Here is a 17,169-nt window from a genome sequence, read left to right as displayed (position 1 = left end):
GCCAAATCGAGCTGGCACTGGCCCTAGCCCTAGCCCGGCCCTTAAAAAGGGCCACAATTTGTGGCCCAAGCCCCACTTTTTTTAAGGGTCGGGTCGTCCAGCCTATTGCTAGGCCCATCCAAGGGGTGGGTGCTTGATGTCCCTAGGTCCCTCTCTCTCTATAAACTGAAGATAAGGCACTGGCACAAGACTGAGCAATAGATGTATCTCATTGCTATAGAGAGAGAGGGGGGAAGTATGGGTTCTACAAGTTCCGAAATACCTCATGCCCTGTGTATCCCTTATCCAGCACAGGGCCACATTAACCCGATGATGCACCGTGCTAAGCTTCTTCATGCTAGAGGCTTTTACATTACTTTTGTGAACACTGAATCTGACCATGAGCGAGTGACTATATCAGGAGGAGCCCTGGAATTGAAACATTTAGAGGATTTTAACTTGGAATCGATTCCTTATGGATTGCATGGGGGGACCAGAGATCCTGCAAGCCTTCTCACAGCAACAATGAAGAATTTCTTAGAGTCCTTTCAAGGATTTGGCTTCGAAACTCTATGGCTCCATAGAAATCCCTCGGCTTACATGCATAATTTCGGATAGCCTTCTCAACTTTACCCAGCAGGTTGCAGAAGAGCATGGGATCCCACGGATTTCTATGTGCATGAAAAGTACTTGTGCTTACTGGGGATTCTTGCAGTGCCCGGAGATCCTCGAAAGAGGAATCCTGCCTTTCAAAGCTCAATCCTTCTCTCTTCCTCATACACGTACACAACACTCTCTATTTCTAACACTTATTACTCGGTTCTCCGTTTAAAGAAAAGCACTTGTGAACGTTTAGCCAAAACAGCAACTGTAAGTAGGCAATCTCTGTGTGTGTGAACGAATGAGAGAGAGAGAATCTCAATCTAGGCGCCCACTTTTCTCTCTTTCTCATATTTCTCCTTTCTTGCCATTCTTGTGCATTCACTGCAAGGGAAAAGATAAAACTGTAGCCTCTTTTTACAAGTCTTTTGAAGATTCATGATCCCCTCCGAATTAGGAAAGTATTGATTAGGGATTGGTGTTTTTTTTGTTTTATTTATTTATTTTGGGTGAATCAGGGATGAGAATCCCTACCGATTTTATTGAAAAATCATAAAACCTAGATGGGTTTTTATTCTTACACACACAACTGCATTCTCTCTCTTAAACTATTTGCAAAAGCCGGTAACAGCCTTTCATCCCATCCAATTATCCAAAAAAATAAAACTGCCATATGGATTTATAATACAACAAGAAATTGTTTGGACATCCCTACAGCCCCATCTCGATCTTATCTTTCCCAGCTTTTATGAGTAATCATGATAAATAGTCCCCTGTTGTTGCGTCTAAATTCTTGAAATAATTAACTATATTTTTCAGTAGCAGAAAAAGTGGTATTTTTCAATGTCGGAAAGAACGATTTGGGCCTACCTCGAAGTTTGAGTATCGCGACCCGAGTTGGGGGATGTTTGGTTCATATGCCCATGCCAAAAAAAAAGTTGGGGGTTGTTTGGTTCATATGAAATTAATCCCAAATATTTTTTTTCATTCGGATACAGAGATTACACATGTTTGGTTCGTACTTATAAATATGTGAAAATGTATTCCATGTGTAAGTTGTTTACTATAAAATAATCGGTTTCATATGAAAAGAAGTCCCTACCTCATGAGGTGGGGAGAAAATTACATGGTGTTCCCATGGGCTACTAATTACAATGATAAAAGTCCAATCATGATTTGATACGTCAAAAATGCATGAACTTCCTCGAGCCCTAGTTTCTCTCCTACCCAAACCAATCTCTCTCCAACCCTTGTCCAGGTCCAAAAATTTTTAGTTTGAGAACCTATATTAAATTTTAAGTTTTAAAGCGGGAAACCATATCAAAATTTTTAAAGAGAAATACAATCGTACATTTTTTTCGAGAGAAAAACTGTCATGAAATTTATTTTTTATTGAAAAAAACAGTTCAAAATTTTTTAGACAAAAAGTATATCGAATTTTAAGTTTTAGAGAGAGAAACAATTGTAAAATTCTAAAAGAGAGAAACTATGTCCATGTTTTTACAGAGAACCTATCCTTAATTTTAATTTGTAGAGAGATAAACTTTCTCAAATGTTTCAATAGAAACTACCTCAAGTTTTAATTTTTAGATAAATTATCAAAAAAAATTAAAAAGAGAAATTATATCAAATTTCAAATTTAGTAAGAGAAACTATCTCAAAACTTAAAAAACAAGCTATCTTAAAACTTTTAAAGAGAGAAACAATCTCAGAGACTTTTGAGAGATAAGCTTTCTATCTCAAGAGAGATAAACTATCTCAAAAATTTTAGAAAAAAACAATGACATTTTAGGTTTTAGCGAGAGCATCTCAAAATTTTTGGAGAGAGAAAATATATCAAAAATCAACTTTTAGAGAGAGAACCAATCTCAAAAATTTTAGAGAGAAAATAATTTAAATTGATTTGACAAAAAAACTATATCAAAGTGTTTGGAAAGGGAAACTATTTTTAATTTCAAATTTTTAGAGAGGGAAATTATGTCAAAATATTTGATGAGAGAGTTTCCTAAGTTTTAGGAATTGAAAAGAGAAACTATCTTAGAATTTTTAAAGACAAACTGTATAGAATTTCAAGTTTTAGATGAAGAAACTATCTACAATTTTTAGAGAGAGTAGCTATAGTAAAAGTTTTAGAGAGAAAAAATATCTCAAATTTTAAATTTTCAAGCAGAGAGACTATCTCAAATTGCTTAGAGGGAAAACATTTCAAATTTTTTGAGTGAAACTATCTCAAATGTTAAGTTTAAGAGTGAGAAACTATCTCAAAATCTTTAGAGAGAGAAATAAACTGAAAATCTTTATAGAGAGAAACTCTCTCTTACTTTTAAGACAGAGAAGCCATCTCGAATTTAAAATATTTGGAGTGAGAATCTATCTCAAATTTTTTTAAGAGATATATTATCTCAATTTTACGTTTTAGAGGAAACTACCTTGAAAAGTATTTGGGAAGCATGACTAAGAAGTATAACCTAGAAAGATATCTATAATTTCCTCTTATTGTTTTTCTAATAAATTCGGTGAAATATGAATAATTGATTATATTTTATTAAATCTAAGCATCCATGTGATCTTTTTTAGATTTTTTATTGTTCATTATGCTCTCTCTCTCTCTCTTTCTCTCTCTCTCGTGTGTGTCTTTTCGTTTCAACACGTTTCTAAATATTTTCACCGAACAATGGAAAAAGCAGGCTTGAGTAATTCTTTCCCTATTGATGGTGGGCCAGTGTAAATATTTTTACTCTAAATATTTTCATGTCAAACATTTAATGCAATCCAAACAACACCTAAAAGTAAATCCCAACTTTTTTTTTTTTAACTAAATTACTGTGGAAGAGTTCTCTTGCACAGGACCAAATTTATAGTGTGGTCCCACAAGAGCATATATTATGCACTCTGTTATTTTTGAGAACGAAAACTGTGCACTCTATTATTCATTCTTATCGTCACTTTATTTTAATATTTATTTTACAATTGTCATCCTACCGAATTTTTCAAAGTTGAAGCATTGTGTAAGGACCCGTCAAACGTACCAAGAAGCCACTAAACGCGAACCAAGAGGTCGTCTTAACTTTATGTCGCAGAGTTCAGCTATCCTATTTTATGCCTGCGGGTTTAGATCCTGCCCTTACCAACAAATGTATAAATGTCGGTTAGAACTGGCAAGCGGCCAGCCGGCCTCGGACTAGCATAGTGTTGGTCCCTTTTGGTGCCGTCTCGGCTGGTGCTGCCACGGTAACCTTACTTTGTAGAATTGGAAATCTCAAATATTGAGATCCCACTCAAGATCGTGTACATGATTGGCTAAATACGAAATAGATGAATTCAATTATAAATCGAGTGCAAGAAATAAAACAAACATAAAAAAACATACCACAACAACATATGATATACGTGGTTCACTTTGTAAGGCTACATCCACAGCTTCGGCAAGTAGAAATCCACTATCACAATAAAATTGCAATTTTGGGTTACAAGAGATAACATAGTAAAAGTCCATTACCGATCTTCCTTTTTAAACTTGCTCTCCTGACCAAGCGACACCGTCGATCAATACTTTCTTTCCCACCGTAATACCACGATCGAAAAGATAACATTGAGAGAAAACGACAGATTTTCTCATTATAGAAGTGGAAGTCTTACCAACCCAAAACTCATGGGAATACCGCCTCTCTCGGAGACCATGTATATCTCTGTTGGAGACCAACCAATCTCCATCTTTAAAGTTCCATTCCCATAACTCCTAAATAGGTGACCCTCAAAAAGATAAGATATTATGTCGTTATTGATTCTCTTGTATGGATATCACTTTCTTGTTTCTCAAGAAAATCCATTTTCATTTTATCATGATACTTTTAATCTTTAAAAAAAAATATATAAGTATAGTGATTTGGCAATCACCAAACCCAACAGTCGGGACTTTCCTTGCATAAGCTTGGCCGAATAGGCCAGGCCTAGGTGGGGCTATGGATTTTCAGGGCTTATCTGCTGCATGCCGGGCAAGGCAACATACAATCCATTAAATAAAGGAAAAAAAAGTAAGGAAGGAAAGGTTGGGTTAGGCCAAATCAGTCCTACTGTGGGCTCGCTTCTTAAGGCCGTAGCACAAGACAAAATTTTTTAGGGGCCGTCAATTGGGCCAGCCGGGCTGCCAGGCCCATTGGAAGGCCTAATGTCGAGATATCATTTTTACGAGTCAATCGCCATTTGGCACCGTATAAAACAAACGAAAGGTAAGCGTGCAATGGAGGTTATCATCTAGATTAGATGACTGGGATAACCAGGATATATAGCTACAAGTATGTGGGCGGTTCCGCATGCTTTTTAGTTGCTCTTTTACCCTAAAAAACATTGCTTTTTGAGTCACGTGGGTTTTAAGGTGAGAGGCTCATGCTTGTTGACTTATTTGTTATAAAAACTAAATAAACCTATGATATTAAATAAATTATTGATATTGACCGATAACTAGCATGAATTTCGATGATTTTTAATTTGAATTGATAAATTTCAATTTTGGAAAATTTTTTACATATTATTTTTGGATAGCTCTTCCGTGTTTTTTGTTTTGGGGGGATGGTAACGAATGAAGTAGCTTTAGGAATCGAGCTTCAACTCTACATCCCAAGTTTCATTTCTATATAACCTTGCCAAAAAATAATAGTTATATTAGTAATTAAGGACAGTTCCTATGCATCCATGTAGAATGAGTTACCTCTTAAAAATATTTTTTTAAGATGGTTTTTAGGCCATAATTTTTAAGAACATGAAATTTTTAACATGGACATTATGAATATGAAAATAAAAGTGAATTTCGAAAATTAGAAATTATAATCTATTAAGAATTAGAAATTATAATTCTATTAAAAAGACATTTGGGCTCTTAGTTTCAATTGTTTTTAAATGGATTGTACGCATTTTAAAATAGGTTTTTTATACCTCAGGGACCACAAATGTAGAAATGCGGTGCCCACAGCATGAAACAATTTTTTCCAATAATTAATAATGAAGTAGCATGAGCCTGGCGATAAACTTGGTTCACATTCCATCGTGAACAAAATTGGACTTTTTCTATTTGTAGAAGTTCGAAGAACTCATCATAGCTTTTTGGAGCTTACAACTCATGGTGCATGGATCCTGCGTTGGTAGTGCCCTAGACCGTCACTTAGAGTTTCAAATGAATATACAAGCACAGAACTAAAATCCAAACTAAAATAGTTCAAAATTTCTTATGATATTTTTTACAAGTAAAATTCAGATGAAGCACATTTTAGTTTCAAAATTTAACGTCATTTGGCTAATGCAGATGAGAATTTCTTGACTAACGGCGACCTCGAAACAGTTGTGGATTGGATACCTGGCATGCTGAATATCTGTCTAAGAGATCTACTTTCCTTAATTAGGACAACGAATCTTAATGATCTCATGTTTCAATTTTTCACCGTTTAATGCCGCGATGCTCTCAAGGCTTCAGCTCTCATTCTCAACACATTCGAAGATTTAGAGAAACCTGTTCTCGATGCCATGAGAGACAGAATCCCTTGCCCAGTTGTAAGCTTTAGCCAAACTGAAACCAATGACCACTTAAAGTCGGTTTCCATGAGCCTTTGGAAAGAAGAAGATGCGTTTTTAGAATGGCGCGATGACACGCAACCTAAGTAGGTTCTTTATGTGAATTTTGGGAGTGCCGCATTTTTAACACCCTATTAACTCAATGAGTTTGCCTGGGGTCTTGCCAATAGCCAAAGGCCTTTCATATGGGTCATTCACGAGGATCTTGTAGTTGGCGAATCCGTATTATTAGAAAAAAAAATTGTCGAAGCAACCAAAAAAAGAGGGCTAATCTTGAGTTGGTGTAACCAGATGAAAGTACTGTCACACCATGCAATTGGTGGCTTCTTAACTCACAGTGGGTGGAATTCTACAGTTGAGAGTATTTGCAATGGCATGCCCATGATATGTTGGCCCTTCTTTTGCGATCAACAAGAAAATTGCAGGTACGTTTGCAGAGAATGGGGCATTGGGATGGAGATAAACAATGATGTTAAGAGGGAGGATGTGGGAGCATCGGTGAGAGAGTTGATGGACGGAGAGAAGGGTAAAAAGATGCAGTTAAAGGCCAAGAAGTGCAAGGAGAGCTCACAAAGTGCCCTTCAATTTGGAGGTTGCTCTTATAATAACTTAGAGAGGCTAATAAAAGGAAGTGCTTCTACAGAAACACTAATCAAATCTAAATGTTTTCACAAATTTTACTGGAATGATTTTAGAAGCTCGTATGAAAACTCTATCCTCCTGTAAATTCCATGGATGTGTGGAGTTTATTTGGAGCATTGAAACATGTTGCTGCATATATGTAAGCAAGGTGGAGAATGAGAAGCAATTTCGAAGCATATTGTCTAGTATGAAAAACGTACATTCTTATGTAACATTATTTTTTAGGTTCTATTTAGCTCGTTGTAAATGTGTATCTTTCGGGGATGTCGAATATGTTTGACAAATCAGGAATCAAATACTCAAATTTTTAGAACTTTGAATAAAGACCTTGCCTTTTGTTTTTTTTATTTCTTCATTTTATATTATCTTGATATCAATTTTTTTTATGCATATTTAATTGTCTACTTGTATTTTAGGATTCTAATGTAATTATTCAATTAATTGTTTTGAGAGAAACTTAACTTGATTATTCATTTATTTTCTATGATAATTCTTCATTTATTTTTTAGTTTTCATGCCCATAATCCAATTAAGCAAAAACAAAAAAAAAACAAAAAAAGGGAGGAAGCAAGGTTCTCCATTCAACATCGTGGGTCACAATCCTGAAGATTCAGGCTATTTGCATTCCTTTAGAGAAAGAGAGAGATCGATACATCACTACGTTCATCAGAGGCTTTTTCTTAGCTGTACGAATTGGGCCAGTTCTAGTGTTGACGTTTGGATTTTAAATTTGAGAAAAAATCCCATTTGTTGACTATTAAAAAGAAAGAAACCCATTTCAAAATGGAGGTGAAAGTGCTTTAGGTGGGAAGGGGGAGAAATCTCAACCGAGTGAACTGTAGGCAACCGAGTGACCCAGGGTGTTTCCTAGGTTTAGGGCCCGTTTTCAGATGGTTGTAGGTTTGAGGCGATATTAGGTCTCAGACATATGGTACCTCTTGCGTCTTATTCCCCAATTAGAATTAAGGCAGTCTTTTGTGTGATCAAATTATCATTACCTGGTGCAGATCTGACTCTTTTATTTTTAAAAACAGTTTTTTAGAGGATTTTGAAATCAAGGAGAGGTTTAAAAACAGCAACTGATGGTGCTTCGGCTCCGAAACCCAGCTCCGGCGCTCTGTAACGGGGATCTCGATCGGAATTCGTTTCTTACTTTTTGGGAGCTCGCTCCTACTTTTAGGATTTTTGGACCCGTTCACAATGGAGCTCGCTCCCAATACTGTACGGAACACATTCCTTAAATTGTGGGATCTCATGTTTTAATAAATTGGATCCCCGCTCCAAGAGGTTTAGGAGAGCAATCCCTACATTTTTGAAGTTCCATCCCTATTTTCTTGAAACATCCTAAAAGAAACTTCTTAAATAAAATTAATTTTTAAAATAAAATAATTATATTTTAAACCAAATTTTCATAAAAATGGAGTTCTGCGATGGGAGCGTGGACTAATCATGCACAGAATGCGATCCTTCCTTGAATGGAGCTCGATCCTTTCCAAATAGGAATACGATCATTCCTAGATGGGGGCACAATTCTGTTGTCGATGGGAGCACGATCCTAATGAATTTATGAACACGATCCCATTTGACATGAAAAGCGTTCCCATTAAATAGGGATCTCGATCCCAATGTATTGGGAACGCGCTCCATGTTCATACAGGATCTTGATCCGCTATTTTTACCCTCATCGAAAATCACTCCCCGAGCTCCGATGCTTTAGGTAGATGTCGCTCCCGCTTCCAAAACCAAAGCCATTCCCGCTCCCGCTCCCAGTAGCTATGATTTAAACTAGAGAGATTAAGGTTTAGTCACAGACGCAAAATGTTGAGATTATCCAAATGCAAAATCCAAATTGATGACATTTACATCAAGAAATAGGACACAGCTCCCATAAACGAGCGGCCTTATTGATCATCCAAATGCAAAATCCGAGTGGTTGTCATACTTTATCACATGAACAGCATGTGCTTGACACATAATATCAGGATGGTCCCCTATTCAAAAGTTATAATCTTTTTGAATTCCAAGAAAAATTAGGGGCAGGATTCGTTGTCGTAGTGTAAATACATCTCTAAAAATCTTAGGGTAAATAATTTATATATAAATTCATGTTTGATATTAAGTAATATTTATTTTATTTTTATCTCTTGACCTGGACCTTAAAGATCCCATCTTGAATCCAAGTCTGATTGACCAAGATTGGACAAGGTGGGGTGAGACCCGATCGGGTCTAGGTCATGTCCGAGTGTGAACTTGGACTTCACGGGTTAGATCCGATCCGGACCCAACCCGAACCATTTACACCCCTACGTAATGTATGTGTCTAGTACTTCAAGGGCGGATGGTGGGGAAGAAGTTAGTCTCTTAGTGTGGAGTGAACGAAATGGAAGGTGTACTATCAACCTAAGATGTTGTAATATTTAATTCTTAAAGGGATACTTATCACATGGCTAATTTATTTTTTATTATTAATTTTTTTTCTCCTCCCCATCGATTTAGCCAAAAGATAAAAACAGTAATAAAAAGACGAGAATGACTCCAAACAAGAAGAACTCGTGCTTCTTGTTTTGGCATCTTCAGCACAATGTGGACAATTATAAGAGAGAGAGAGAGAGGGGCCGAAGAGAGACCAATCTCTAACATCTGAAGAATAGGGTTGTAAATGGTCCGGTTGGGCGCGAGTTGGCGCTACACTCGAAGCCCAATATCTGATTCGGACACAAGCTAGACCCACTCAAGTCTCAATGCGCCCTCTCTAGGCTTGATTAATGAGACTCAGACAACCTGTTGAGTTTGAGCCCATGTCAAATTATAGACATTTTTTAAGGGCTTATTTGATAACGAGAAGCAAGTTCTTGAACTGTAAGTTGGAAATTCCTGAATAACAGTAAATTAGAAGTTACTTAAGAAGTTGATGGTTTCTGTGTTTGATAACCTCCTGGGAAGTTAAAAAATTAATAGTGTCTGTGTCTGATAACTCCTGGGATATATGGTAAATATCTTATATTTATATTTACATTGATAATAATTTAAATATAAATATATAATATTTATAACATACTATAATATATGATATACTATATTTTATATATATATATATATATATATATATATATATATATGAAAATTTCTTATATTACATAAATATATAATATATAAATATATATTTTATATAATGTATATAACATAATAATGTACTTTTTAGGTATCTTATTATTATATATGGTATTTTATATTTATTCTATTAATATATATTTTATTATGTAATATTATAAATATCTATTAAATTTTATAATACTTATAACATACTATAATATATAATATACTGTATTTTATATTGATTTTTAAAATATATATTTTTTATATAATATATAACATAATATAATATATAATATAGTGTATTTTATATTTATGTTATTATATAATATATAATATATATTATATAATAAAATATATTATATTACATAAATTTAGAATATATATATATATATATATATATATATATATATATATATATAATAATGTACTTTTTATTTTTTTTATTTAATATATATTTATATAAAATAATATAGTATATTAGACATTGTATTTTTTCTTATTCTATTAATATATATATTTATTATATAATATTGTAAATATCTATTATATAAATAAAATATGATATATAATAAAATATATTATATATTATACAAAATAGTATATTATAAATTATACAATAAAATATATACATATATCATATATAACGTAATATAAAATATAATATAATGTATTTTATATTTATTTTCTTGATATATATTTGTATTATATAAGATATATTATATAGTGAAATATTTTATTAATCTTTTTTTTGGTATATATATATATATATATTATATTTTTATTATATAATATTATAACTATCTATTATATAAATAAAATATATTATATATTATATATTATATAATAAATTATATTGTATATTATACAATAAAATATATACATTTTATATATAGGAGGGGAGGGGTTCTAAACTTCCAGGCAGACACTTCTTATTACCAAATTTAGATATCACAAATTTTACTTGAATAATTTTAGAAGGTTGTATGAGAACTTATCCTCCTATTAATTGCATGGAAGCTTGAGACTTGTCTGTGCATTTGTTTGCCTGCCCGAGCAGAAAAAATAATGTGTGGCGTTTATTTGGAGCTTTGAAAGATGTTGCTGCATATATGTAAGTAATGTGGAGAATGAGAAGCCCTTTTGCACAAGTTATCTTGAGACTACTAAATATACAAAGCACACATTGATTCTTAGGACTTATTTAGCTCCCTGGAAATGGGTATCCCAGAGAGATGTCTTTCTTAGAATTGTTTTCTTCTAAAATTACCATCTCCTAATACAGGTGTCCGCTATTTGGATAGCATCTGTCAAGAGACTCAAAAGACGCTTGTCCACTATTGAAATTTCCTCGAAGACGTGCCTCCCTAGAATTATATTGTGGTAGTATATTATATTATGATACTATAATATATTCAGCATCATAGCCTTTTCCAAGTATGTGGGGTCCGCTATTAAATATTCATTGAAATTTTTGTCAAAGTATTATGCTGGTTGCCAAAGATATGGGACAGATTAAGTGAAAATTTAAGATCTTCATCGTTGTTAGACATATTATATTATAATTAAAAAATTATTATATATAGTTAATGTTAATTAGGCATTATTATATATGATTATTTTATATATTAAAATATTATAAGATAATATCATATATAATTATAATATACGTAAATTACTTACTTATAGTAATATATAGTTAAATAAAAGTATAACATATAATTAATATAATTAACATAATTATATAAGGAAAAAGTTTATATAAGGTTGCAACCTTAAAATTTTGAATGACAGAAGCATGTCAAAACTCCATCGAAAAAAGTTGTTTTAATGTTGAAAAACCTGTAGTGCTTTGATACCACTTGTTGTGTGCAGAAGTTCTAAATCCGATGGGTTGATGTTTGGCAAATAAAGAATGAGAAAGAAAGTGTGAAACACATACAACAAGAACATGAAGACTTACGTGGTTCACCTTAGAAGGGCTATCTCAATGAGCACGACAAACTGAAATCCACGATACCAATGAAAGTTACATAAAAGATTTTGGAACAAACCTTGATAAAAACTCAAGTCGAGAAAACTTTTTTAAACCACTCTTCCTTCTTTTACTTTACTTCTGGCAACCATTACCAACAACACCAGATACAGACGCAAGAGCAACGACAAACTTACTTTCTCTCAAATTAAAAGGGGAACAACTTAAAATCTCTATGGGAACCGTTTCCCTACAAGAAACAAACAAGCACCTCAATCTTCGGGAGTTTAAAAGAGGCAACATCACAATTTTTTTATCCAAATGAAGCTTTCTTATCTCTAAGAGGAAAATTGCATCTTATACTAAGAGGCTCTAGCTCCCTCTGTCTCTAGAGGAACCACCATTCCCATATGGTGACCCAAATAAGGCATACGAATTCTCTACACTTTTATCATATATATATTTAGGAATCTACACAAAATAGTAAACTTCTTATTGATATAACATATATCTCAAAAGATCAAGAGATAATTCCAAGAGTCTTAATCTTTTTGGATTTTCATTTCTTTTAGGAAACATATCAATATTAATCTCAATCTTTAAGGGAATATCTCAATCCCACATAATATGGGAATATCTCATAATTTGAGAATATCTCAATGTTGGTGATTTTGGATAGCACCAAATCCAACAATCTCTACCTTGATATCAAAATCAACTTCTCACCATGCCAACATCCATTGGATAGCTTAATGGATTATTCATCTTTTGCCAAATATATTCTTTCATCATTCTTGTTGAAATATACTATTTGCCATTAAATTTCTCCACCTCGAACCTTGCATTTGAAACTTTTACTGCCATACCGAAAAACCCAAACCGGGCTCTGATACCACTTGTTGTGTGCGGAAGCTCTAAACCTCATGGTCTGATGTTTGACAAATAAAGAATGAGAAATAAAGCATGGCAAAACTATAACAAGAACACAAAGATTTATGTGGTTCACCCTAGAAGGGCTACATCTACGAGCACGAGAAACTGAAATCCACTGTACCAATGAAAGTTATATAAAATATTTTGGGACAATCCTCGACAAAAACCCAAGTTGAGCAAACTCTTTTAAACCACTCTCCCTTCTTTCTCTTTACTTTTGACAACCATTACCAACAACACCAAATAGAGACGTGAGAGCAGTGAGAAACTTAATTTCTCTCTAACTAAAAGGGGAACAACCCAAAATCTCTATGGGAACCGCTTCTCTACAAGAAACAAACAAGCTTCTTAATCTTCGGGAGTCTAAAAGAGGCACCATCACAATATTTCTGTCCCAATGAAGCTTTCTTCTCTCTAAGAGGAAATTGCATATGCATAGGAGGCTCTAGCTCCCTCTCTCTCCCGATGAACCACCATTCACATATGGTGACCCAAATAGGACACACGAATTCCCATATAGTGACCCTAGGGTTTGAGGTCCTTTTTTGGGTGGGCATGATTCCACTTTATAAAATATAACTTATTGGATATTTTTGGGGCTTCTGGCTCTCTTTCAATTCTGAAAAATGTGAAAATGTGGAAATCAATCTCCTAGCATAAATGAGGCTCTTGCATTGGGAGGGCATCAAACCTTTTCAGGGAGCCAAACTGGACCTTGTGATTAATTTTTGGAAATTTACTTAATAAACCCTCCCCCCATAAAATATGGGTAAAATAAAAGCCTCACATTAAAAAGAAATTCCACATATATTTCTAAATAAGGTCTATTTTTCATCTAAACTGCCATCCCTTTTCCCCCCTTCACACCCCAAGTCCCTAACCGTAAAATACAGTATACCACCCCACCCGCCCTTCTCTCTCTTTTAACTTCCTTGCACTCACTCTCTCTATCTATCTATGCTCGTCTTAAGCATTTTTCAAGAGATTTCTCTTGCATATTATTAATTATCTCGGGAATATATATCTATATCCAACGAATGGTAAGAATTGAAAAAACTCATGAACACATATACAATGCTAATTCCTATCTTAAAATATAGGATTATACCCCCAACTTTCTCATACATGTTGATTATAGTATACACTTTCCATGGTAATCCTACAGGCAACATGTACTTAACAGCCCCCTCAAATTCAATATGCCTTAAGAAAGAGCAACTAGAGATTGGACCTTAACCAACAAAGACAACCGGTTGGGTGAGCCTTTGTGAGAACTTCGAAGTAACAAAGGGCAGAGTAAGGGTACCTTGAAGAAAATGACAGCGAACAAAGTGACAAAAAATTTCAATATGTTTCATCCTTGCCTTGGCACGTTCCTATAATCAATCTTAAATTGCACTCTTATTATCTCAAAAGCATGGACTAGGGGCAAATTGAACAAAGCCCATGCCCTCGAAGAAGTCATCGCATCCAAAGAATTTCCATCACAGTATGTGCAAGAGCCTGATACTCAGCTTTAATACTGAAATGATCAAGCACATATTGTTTCTTAGTTTTCCATGAGATAAGAGAATCACCTAGGAAACATAAAGAAACAAGTAATAGAATGACAATCGGTAACATCTCGTGCCCAATACATATAACAATAAGCATAAAGTTCAAGAGCAGATGCATTGGAGACAAACAAGCGTTGAAACATTGTACTTTGAACATAGCACAAGCTTTGAAGCACATCGGCATAATGAGTAGAATGGAGCATAAACATAAACTGACTAACACATGAATGGAATGACTAATATCACGGTGATTAATGGTTAAATATTTAAGATTACCAACAATCTATCAGTATTGATTAGGATAAAAAAGCAGCTCTTCATCTGTAGGATTAAGTTTCATATTCAATTAAAGAGTAGGATCAACAATATTATCGTCTATTAAGGTAGCCCGCTTTGGACATCTTATACATACTTGATTTGGGAGAGAATATACCTGCAACCTGATGAATCCACAAAATACCAAAGTTGGTCAAGGTATTTCCTTTCGAAAGACTTAGATGAAGTTGGAAGAAAACATCAAAGTTGGCCAAGGTATTTCTTTTCAAAACACTTAGGTGAAGTTGAGTATCGTGGCCTACAGAATAATTACTGGTGATCACCATATGAACAACATAAAGGGGCAAACGAAATATTCCCTCAAGGAGATCCTCAAACAAAGAGGGCAAAATAATGGGCATTTTGAATGAATCGAGAACAAGGATGACAAAGTAAAACTTCTCAAAACAAGTACAAGGTACCTATTTAATTCCATAAAAGCATTGTGAAACTAACAGACTTGATAGGGCTGATGGGGCAGATCGGGATGAGGTTTCATGTATGCTTCTTCAACAAAACCAACATGAAAAAAGTCATTTTTCACATCCATATGAAAAAAGAGCCATTGGCAATCAGAAGCAACAATTAAGGTCTTGACAGATGTTAGACGAGAAACTGATGCAAAGGTCTTGTCATAGCCAACTCCTTATTCTTGAGTGAACCTTTTGGCAACTAACTGAGATACTAAATGGTCAGAGTTGGTCGTAGTTTTATCAACCCACTGACAACCTACTACAAACTTACTAGGAGGTTGATCACTAAGATCCCAAGTATGGGTTTTGTGAAAGGTTTATTTACATAATTTGTTTCCAATTTGGATCAAAGGCTCTTTATATATATATATATATATATATATATATATATATATATATAGGATATTGGCACTTGAAGAGAAAGAACAGTAGTCAAGAAATAATTATAATCTAAAAAACATTGAGGTGCAGATTGCACCCATATAGGATAGTAATATTCACTAAGTATGGGCCACAGCTTGTCATGAGGCACATAATTAGGATGGGGCCCATCAGATACCAAATTAGCAGGATTGGAATCAGGAAGGGGCCCTTCAAGTACATAATCAATAGGGTTAGTCATCTGAATGTCCTTTGGAGGAGGTACACTACTTGTGACAGGGTCAACATTGGATGGACTAGGTTCACTATGAATTGAATCCGTGAACAGATAAAGAAACTGAAAGAGCATAGAAGATGAATCAGAAAAGATCCAATATTTTTGAAGAGTAAAAAGGTATTTGTTCCTAGAAGGTCACATGACGGGAAATACGAAATTGGAACATAACATCAAAATCCTTTCTATTGAACATCATAACCAAAAAACACACAGATGGTAGATTTCTTAGCCAACTTATTTCTTTCAACATTAGGTTAGAGAAGAAAACATATTGATCCAATGATATGAAGTTAGATTTATCAAAACTTGATAAATATTGTCGTTCAAAGGAAGATATTCCACTAATAACAGAGGATGGGGACATAGTTGATGGCATAAACTAGTGTTCTAAAAATCGATGATCCGAAACGAAACTAGCCGATCCAAAAATTACTGGTTTTATCAAAGAACTAGGTTACCTCACTAATTTAAAAAATAATATTTATTTATTTATTTATTTATTTTCAAAACTTATATTTGTATTTACTTATGGCTCTAGCCCACTGCCGCATGTCACATGCATGGGAGAGATTTTAGCCGCCTTGCTGATTTGATATTCAAGATTGCAATGTGTTTTTAAGTCTTTTAGGCTCCCCTTATCTACCCATACTTACAATTTGGGACCAAATCATGGTGCTTTTTAAAATTTAAAGCATGATACTTTTTAAAAAGTTATTGCTGAGCCCCATGATGAGGTCTGGACTACATTCTCATCAAAGGGTAGCGGCCCAAATGTCACGTTTATAGAGGGGCCAATATGGCTTCAGACTCCTTGGCTGAAGCAACGGTCTCTTTGAATGAAGCAACTGTGTGGCATGCTCGCCCCCTTGATTTTGTAATAATTTTCATTGTATCTAATGTTGCTAGTGTTCCCTTGCCAAAGGTTGTATAAGAACTGTTCATCTAATATCTCTTTTGATTCTTCGATAAAACGAGTAGGGGCCCGATATCTCACTGATTCACCCTAAAAAAAGCCGTTCAATGATACCACTCGCTATTTAAAAAATGTGTGCCTTTTTCCTTTGCAACGTGAAAATAAGAGAATTTTATGTTTTTTATAAAAAATGGAGAAACAACACTTACCACAGTTGCATAGTATGATAGTACTAATGCTCCATAGGAAACGAGGAAAGTGTTGCTAAATGAGCATTTTACAATAAAAAAAAAGAAAAAATAAAAAGAAATCACACATAAAAATAGAAAATTTTTTGTGCGCATGTGAGAGAGAGGGGTCCAATGTGTGCGTGAGACAAAAATCACATATACAAGTAATACTCAGTATTACAAAGTTGGAATAAAAGTGAAAACAAATTATAGTGCTCTATATCTTGTTGTAGTGGT

At 34.2% G+C, this 17,169-nt stretch overlaps 1 protein-coding gene across 1 annotated transcript; it reads left to right on the top strand.

Annotated features, from left to right (window-relative positions):
• Positions 1–237: 237 nt before the first annotated feature.
• LOC148782262 (UDP-glycosyltransferase 85A8-like) lies at positions 238–14,307 on the top strand. Its single transcript, XM_088863806.1, has 5 exons — positions 238–483; positions 695–761; positions 5,879–6,015; positions 6,292–6,736; positions 14,204–14,307. Exons 1-5 carry the CDS (start codon positions 238–240, stop codon positions 14,305–14,307), a joined length of 999 nt encoding a protein of 332 aa, XP_088719932.1.
• Positions 14,308–17,169: the final 2,862 nt, after the last annotated feature.

Source organism: Amborella trichopoda, chromosome 4 (genome assembly GCF_054954075.1).
Source record: "Amborella trichopoda isolate Santa Cruz 75 chromosome 4, AtrichopodaSantaCruz75HAP2 v2.0, whole genome shotgun sequence".
In the NCBI taxonomy this organism is placed as follows: Eukaryota; Viridiplantae; Streptophyta; class Magnoliopsida; order Amborellales; family Amborellaceae; genus Amborella; species Amborella trichopoda.
Note: the sequence above shows the minus strand (reverse complement) of the source record. Positions and strands in the feature narration are given on the sequence as shown.

Excerpts from the sequence above, each read along its gene's own strand:
- LOC148782262 (XM_088863806.1), top strand. The coding sequence starts at position 238 with ATGGGTTCTACAAGTTCCGAAATACCTCATGCCCTGTGTATCCCTTAT. Across the intron at positions 762-5,878 it reads CTTCTCTCTTCCTCATACAC|ATGAGAATTTCTTGACTAAC; the intron begins GTACACAACACT and ends TGGCTAATGCAG. Across the intron at positions 6,737-14,203 it reads AAGTGCCCTTCAATTTGGAG|CATGGACTAGGGGCAAATTG; the intron begins GTTGCTCTTATA and ends TTATCTCAAAAG.